Source organism: Gadus macrocephalus, chromosome 17 (genome assembly GCF_031168955.1).
Source record: "Gadus macrocephalus chromosome 17, ASM3116895v1".
Classification (NCBI taxonomy): Eukaryota; Metazoa; Chordata; class Actinopteri; order Gadiformes; family Gadidae; genus Gadus; species Gadus macrocephalus.
Window position 1 is genome coordinate 4,795,541 of NC_082398.1, and position 7,374 is coordinate 4,802,914.

The 7,374-nt window shown below is 45.6% G+C and overlaps 1 protein-coding gene and 2 non-coding genes across 3 annotated transcripts; all 3 read right to left on the reverse strand.

The window, feature by feature from the left end:
* Positions 1–1,072: 1,072 nt before the first annotated feature.
* LOC132475578 (eukaryotic initiation factor 4A-I) lies at positions 1,073–7,112 on the reverse strand. Its single transcript, XM_060076786.1, has 11 exons — positions 7,003–7,112; positions 5,716–5,764; positions 5,500–5,632; positions 5,035–5,174; positions 4,337–4,505; positions 3,899–4,008; positions 3,398–3,541; positions 3,039–3,176; positions 2,548–2,637; positions 2,134–2,213; positions 1,073–1,795 (listed from the first exon to the last, which is right to left on the reverse strand). Exons 1-11 carry the CDS (start codon positions 7,023–7,025, stop codon positions 1,651–1,653), a joined length of 1,221 nt encoding a protein of 406 aa, XP_059932769.1. The 5' UTR covers positions 7,026–7,112; the 3' UTR covers positions 1,073–1,650.
* Positions 1,885–2,024, reverse strand: LOC132445800 (small nucleolar RNA SNORD10). The gene has a single exon (XR_009522692.1). It is a non-coding gene; the product is annotated as a small nucleolar RNA SNORD10 (small nucleolar RNA).
* On the reverse strand, positions 4,121–4,260 carry LOC132445848 (small nucleolar RNA SNORD10). Its single transcript, XR_009522734.1, has one exon. It is a non-coding gene; the product is annotated as a small nucleolar RNA SNORD10 (small nucleolar RNA).
* Positions 7,113–7,374: the final 262 nt, after the last annotated feature.

Consider the following 7,374-nt stretch of genomic DNA (forward strand, 5'->3'; position numbering starts at 1 on the left):
GTGAGCCTAAGCTCTTGATCAGCATATCAAAGGTAATAAATCATATGCCTACGTATTCAAGGTCATATCGGTGAATGCATGAATTATTGAGTTTGTGCGGTGACCTTCAGAAAGATTATATATTGAATGTATAAATTATAAAATGAAAGTTTGGCTATTAACACGGTAAAAATTCCGTTATCACTTTACACCATTTTTTAGACGGCTTATTGCAGTTATTGGCAACACAGACGGCCATACTACACCTTGACTAGTAAAACGCAAACTAGTTCCAAAGCTCATACGATTTACAAACCTTAGAATGGAGCAGACTTTGATAACGGGACGTTGCATAATAGAAGATGAAAATACTTTTACACTCAGTCAGAAAGACACTCGGATTGATACACTCATGGTTGGAACGTTTTACTCAGCATACAAGCCTAATATATTGAAACGTTTGGCTTACAGTTCAGGAAACAACGCAAAGGCAAGTTCTGCAGGTTAAAAAGGAGAAATACCTTTATTTAAGACAATTAAAATAAATACTATACAGAATCCAATGTAGAATAGGGTTGATACATGGCTTCTGTCTCAAAAAAAGGTTAACAATTTCATCACATTTTAATTCATTTAAAAAAATAGCACTGACCATAAACCCCATAACATTTCTTAACCTAACCACCCCCTCCCCTTCATGACAGGCATTTTTTTAAACATTTGGAAAAAGGAGGTTGGGGAATAAATCTCTGCACTTGTTTGCAGTTTGGTCCTACAATATCAAAGAGCTGCTCCCCTTTTACATATGGTGAGGTAGGTTACAAAAGTGACACCACCTTATCAAATATCTGCTTTTTCGGGGACAGTGAGATACACAAAAAGTATATGAAGAGCTAGTGATGAAAACCCAGAGCCCTTAAAGTTTAGGCAATTCTCCACAAACTCGCCCTTGCTTTGCTTCCAAACTTTTGCCACGCCTCAGTCTTAAAAAAATAAACAAAACAATAAGTAACTACCTCATTTAACTATACAATAAGCAGTGTTAACAAGAATCGCACGGCAGAGAAAACAAAGGGTGAAAACTCATTCATGATCCATTTTACTGTACAGTTCTTTTATTGAAGATTCCCATTTGTCTGATCACCCCCCCTCCATAAGATGTTTTGGTTTAACCCCTTAGAATACACAAGTATTCTGTCAACACATAAATGGTACGATTTAAGTAGCTAGTCAAAACCCATCCCACCCCATCTATACTTTTGTGTCAATCTGTTCCTGGAGCTTGACTAATTAGCTTCAATCATTAAGGTTATATTAATTGATAGAGCGCTCACATGGCCCAGTAAACATGCTTGTTGACTTGCCAGGTCACTTGAACACTTCATATTTAAAATGGTTTTTCGTAGGGGTTGGGAGCAAGGCAGGTGTGGGCATAGGGAAAAATCTTTTAAGGCCATGACAAAGTATAACTAGCTGGCAAAGCGCATTTAACTTTTACGTTGGCCCGGAAAATCAACAACTTGAAAAATGCCAATTAAAAACTAGACTAGATCTGCAGCCAGCCGGAGTTCTTAAGGATGTGGTTGGGGGGGGGGGGGAGCTGACAATTTGTGAGCATGACGGTATTTGTCTAAAGAATGAGGGGGCGGGACATGGTGTGGCCGGAACCCTCTAGATGAGGTCGGCAACGTTCATGGGCATCTCCTCGACGGTCGTGTTGTAGAAGGTCTCGATGTCCCTCAGGGTGCGCTTGTCGTCCTCCGTCACCATGTTGATGGCCACCCCCTTCCTACCAAAGCGACCTCCGCGCCCGATCCTTCAGGAGGAACCAAGCATCGTACACACCGTTAGGGAGGGGTCAACGCCGGCTAACGCGACACGCGGGCGGCCACGTCGTGGCACGGCTGTGTTCAGCTAGTTAGTCTCTGATCATAGCCCCGGAGGTAGGTGCCGCGCGGCTGTCCGGCCGGCAAAACGCCGACCGGTGCCATGCGGCACCGAGACCTTCCGGAGTCAGTTGACACGCATGGATTTCATCATTAACAGCTCGGACCGTCGGGATGCCCGGTCCAGTTAACCAAAAGCACCCACACGAGTGGGGCGGTTGACGGGTGCGTTAGGCTACAGACGGGTTAACAGAGCAGGGGGCCATACCTGTGGATGTAGTTTTCCCTGTTGGTGGGCAGATCGTAGTTGATGACCAGGGACACCTGCTGGACATCAATGCCTCTAGCCTGCGGAGGACAAGTTCAACATTTAGTCATGTTCTTACTCACCCAGCACCGTCCAGTCCCATTTTGGACTAGCCACAATACCAAAGACAAAACTCAGCAAGGACAAATAAACGTTGCTCAGTAGAAGATGAATAAGCGCACCTAGAAAAATGTAATATCTAGAAGTATGGCAAATGTCATCTGCAAATTAGTAGCAAGTTGGGATGGAGGGGCCCAATCACTGTGGAGAGCAGAAGGTATTCTCTACCAAAACACTTTCAGGCCCACTCCAGCACAGCAGCTGGGAGGAGAGGGTATCTTGGATAAAACGTCGAGGTTGAGTCAGTATGCCTACCAGAAGGTCAGTGGTGATGAGGACTCGACTTGAGCCAGAGCGAAACTCTCTCATGATGAGGTCTCTCTCCTTCTGCTCCATGTCTCCGTGCTGCAGGCGTGGAAGATGTCAGATCAGATTAAAGCAAGGCAATATACACTTTGGATTTTCTTGTTGTTCCTTTGTACTCTAGTATATTAAAATATATAGTGAGAATAATAATATTAATAAGAGTTTTGTGTTGTGACCATATCATGAAACAGTCTTTTTCTCACAGAGTTGAGCCGACTGGGATGAAGTATGGACTGATTCTCTTTCCCCCCACCTGATAAAGAACTAGTGCCATATAAGGACACTGCCTTGCCCAGGCAGGGGTTAAAATATATCTCAGTTTCAACAGAAATACTATCAACTGCCGGCGAACGCCCAGGTAACTTGTGTGTATATTAAGGGTGTTTGTGCGTTTGAGTTTAATCTGCACCTTTCAGTAGATCTCATTGAAGGGGTCTTACCAGGGCAGAGACAGTGAAGTCCCTGGTATGCATCTTCTCTGTGAGCCAGTCTACCTTCCTCCTAGTGTTGATGAAGATCACAGCCTGTGTGATGGTCAGAGTCTCGTACAGATCACACAACGTGTCCAGCTTCCATTCCTACAATGCAACGGGATATCAAGAGTAAGTTAGCAATGTATTTTATGTTAAAAGTACCATGTGTAAACGAGTGACAACTAGTTTAGATATTTGCATGCATCCGGAGATGTAATCGTTAAAACAACAAATAAACTGGTTTTCCCATCCCTTGTCATTTCCAAACTGGTTATTCAACCAACCTGGCAGATGAAAGGGTGTAGTGATAATTTGCTCAGTCTCACCTCCTTCTCCACGTTAATGTAGAACTGGCGAATACCCTCCAGGGTAAGCTCCTCCTTCTTCACCAGGATACGAATGGGTTCACGCATGAACTTCTTGGTGACCTCCAGAACATCAGTGGGCATGGTGGCAGACAGCAGCACCACCTAGTGGTAAGGAGAGGACAACATTCGGATTCAAGACAATGGAAAAAAAAAAGTAGCTGGCACAAAGTTAGACATCTTTTAGTGTTGTGACCATATCATGAAACAGTCTTTTTCTCACAGAGTTGAGCCGACTGGGATGAAGTATGGACTGATTCTCTTTCCCCCCACCTGATAAAGAACTAGTGCCATATAAGGACACTGCCTTGCCCAGGCAGGGGTTAAAAACACATCTAAACAGAAACCAACTGCCGGCCATCGGCCAGGTAGGTTTTGTGTATAGTAGGGATGTCTTAGACAGCTTGTGAAATCAAAGCTCTTTTGGCATTGCATGCTGGCAGAAAGGGGTGAGGCTGTTACCTGTGTGCTGGGCGCAAGCTTCTGGAAAATCTCGTAGATCTGGTCCTTGAAACCACGGCTCAACATCTCGTCAGCCTCGTCCAGCACAAACATCTTGATGTATTTGGAAGCTGAGGAGATCACAAAGCGGGCAACGCACCAAACGTCAACAACAGCCCGAGACCCTGTTCATCCGGCCACCTCCTGAAGGTCACAACGTTTTCTTAGAACGTGTGCACCGCTGTATTCAGCTAGTTAGTCTCTGATCATGCCTCCAGAGGCCTGCTGCGCTGCAGCGGTCCGACCGGCAAAACGCCGACCAGTGCCGCAGCGCACCAGGACTCTCCAGAGTCAGTTGACACGCATGGATTTCATCATTAAACAGCGCAGGCCAGCAAGATATCTGGTCCAGTGTGCAAAGACTTCCACGACTATTTTAACCTGAGAAGAGGCCCTTACCAAGATATTCGCGACTAAGCATGTCGAAGACGCGGCCAGGGGTGCCCACCACGATGTGGGGTGCCTCGGCTTGAAGCTTGGTGGCCTCATTGCGCACGTTGGTCCCACCGATGCAGGCGTGACAACCAGCGCCCATGTAGTCACCAAGGGCCAGGATCACCTTCTGGATCTGTAGGGGAAGAGAGGACAGTGTTTTCCTCGTTTCACAGTTGGGCTGAATGGATGTTTTGATTACAAACCAAGTTGCTTTCAATAATACCAAGACTTGCCGTGTACACAGTGTTGCTAGAGCACACCTTTTAGGACTCGGAACACTGATGCAAAAACCAGTGTCAACACGTGTACTCTTTAGAGTTTGTTGTCTGCATACTAGTTGCAAGTAGGGATTGATTGGGCCCAGTCACAGTGGAGAAGAGACAGTCATCTGCCAAAACACCTCAGACCCACTCCAGCACGCCAGCTGGGAGGATAGGGTATCTTGGACCACATCTTATCAAACAGCTATAGTCAAAATGACCAAGATCCCACCACAGCTCAAAAAGGGTGGGCAATAGGGTGACATGCAAACTGTAATAACAGAACATATTGGCAGTACTGTTGGGTGGCACAGCACTTTCCTCACGACTAGCAAGTTTTATTGAGGATATTAATAGCCTTGTAACTATAAGCAGAATGAAAGTTGCCAAACGGCGGGTTACCTGCTGAGCCAGCTCTCGGGTGGGGGCAAGAACCAGAGCCTGGGTGACCTTTCGCTCCACATCAATCTGCTGCAGGATGGAGATCGCAAAGGTTGCAGTCTTACCGGTTCCAGACTGGGCCTGAGCAATCACATCATATCCTGGAGGAATTAAACAAAATATAAGTACATATCCTTGCCGTTCCAGTTTTCAGACAAACTGTTAAAGGAAATCTGTGTCCATATCATGAAACAGTCTTTTTCTCACAGAGTTGAGCCGACTGGGATGAAGTATGGACTGATTTTCTCTTCCCCCACCTGATAAAGAACTAGTGCCATGTAAGGACACTGCCTTGCCCAGGCAGGGGTATTCTAAAAAATGCACTAGACTTTGAAGCGTCTGTATGGGATGGAAATGATAACTGCCCTCATCTGAAACTACTACACTAAAATACAAATACAGTAAAGGCCATGATGTTCAACTTACCCTTGATGCAAGGAATAATGGCCCTCTGCTGGATGGCAGAAGGTTTCTCAAAACCATAGGCGTAGATTCCTCTCAGAAGCGTCTCACGCAGGCTCATGATATCGAAACTGTCCGTGATCTCGTTCCAGTTACTCTGTAAGCAGGTTCAAAGTAAGTCATAAGCTGGAGTTTTTTTTATAGGCTTGCCGGTAACATTTGGTTTCTCTTTGGACATACCTCAATGATCCCGTCCGGCTCCATGCCCTCGGGGCCATTGTCTTTGGGACTAAAGGAAGGAAAGAAATGAACATTAAAACCGATTCACAGTACACACAAATTCTCCTTCAACAGGCATCAATCAAGTTTAACATGTAACGGATTGAAAGGTATAGATTGCGGTTTAACCAATGGGACATAAGACCTTAGCCCTTAAGAGGATAATAAAAAGCGCAATAGTGCTGTGCGCAATATTAAAGCCTTCCGTTGTCAAGAAGGGGCAGGCTGCCCTCGGCTCGGAAGTCCATCGCTTGGATTTCGACATCCAAGATGGAGGTTTGGCAAACGCCGGCATGATACAAGCTAGGCTAACACTAGTTAGCACGACTGATGTGGAAAATCCTTATTGAAAGAACCAAGCAGCCATGAGAATCAACTACATATACAATCCAGTTCATTAAGCCGCAACACGTTTTAATTTGCGGTGAGTCAGATCAGCGTTACCCGGAACTATGAGAGCAGGCCGCAGACAGGCCCCGGTGCTCACCAGGGCCCGTTAAACGCAACGACGGCCCATAGCGACAATCCTCCTTCAACCCTAATCTATCGGCATAGACCTGCAAATTACCCTGATAAACTATCGTATTCCCTAACAACCCGTATCATTTTAGTTGGCCGGCACATCGACGGGCCGTGTAGCGCAGTGCGGCCTAGCATGCTAAGCTAATGGCTAACGTCGTCCTGACCATGTGCGCTCATAATTTTCTCCTTTAAAAAAATGATAGGCGAGGGTTTAATACGACGTGATTTAAACGGCTACCGCGTGTATAACTTCATACAGCTCGAACGTTAGGCACCGGCTGAAAATTAGCTTTACTATTTCAATCCGAATTCGTGCAATTAGGATTGGTAATGGAGGTTTTTTCGGGGCCTTCGCCTTCACGTGCTGCGACGCGCCGGCTGCCGGGCTGAGAAAACCCGCCTGTTCCTCAGACCAAGACCCGAACAGAAATACCCACGGTGGTTCTCGATGTGCGTTTTGGATTTTATAAACACCATTCGTTTTCTGGTGGGTGTCCATAGCGGAAAATATATGTCGTCTATTCGCAGTTTCCTTGTCTTGTCAAGGCGGGGTCGGTGGCAGAAACGCCATCGACTGCTGGAAAAACGGACTATTGTGTTCAAAATACAACAAATAACATGCGGAGTCATAACCGAAGTAAAGATAACAGACTTTGTGATCCTTTAAGATCGAAAATGTTGCAACTCATGAGAAAACGGTGAACGTAACGAAAAAATTGCTCTTACCTATCCTCATATTCAGCCGACATTATTACAAAGGAAGAAAATGTGGCACAAATGTACTATATACGTCGACGTAAGACACAAAGAAGCCTGTTCATTGCAGGAGAGCGCCTTCACTCATATTTAACTCCGCCCACCTTGGTGTTTGATTGGTTTACAGGCGTGTCATTAGAATGAGGGCACTGCCCCGGTGCCAATGAGTGCTCGTGTTCGTTGATACAAAGAGCAGGTCAGCGGGGTGGAGCTGCACGCCGTGTCATATGATGTTAAAGAGAGGAAGACATAACTCCGCTCTCCCGAACCGTCCTCTGTTAGAGTTTGAGCGATCCATTTTTACACGGAAATATATGAATATTCTTATTTTTGTCATAATCA

What these genes read in the sequence shown, in the direction of transcription:
- LOC132475578 (XM_060076786.1), bottom strand. Translation starts at nt 7,025, where the DNA reads ATGTCGGCTGAATATGAGGATAG. An exon ending in TCGGCTGAATATGAGGATAG is followed by an intron (nt 5,765 to 7,002) that starts GTAAGAGCAATT and finishes TCCTTCCTTTAG; the next exon opens with TCCCAAAGACAATGGCCCCG. An exon ending in AGGGAAAACTACATCCACAG is followed by an intron (nt 1,796 to 2,133) that starts GTATGGCCCCCT and finishes TTCCTCCTGAAG; the next exon opens with GATCGGGCGCGGAGGTCGCT.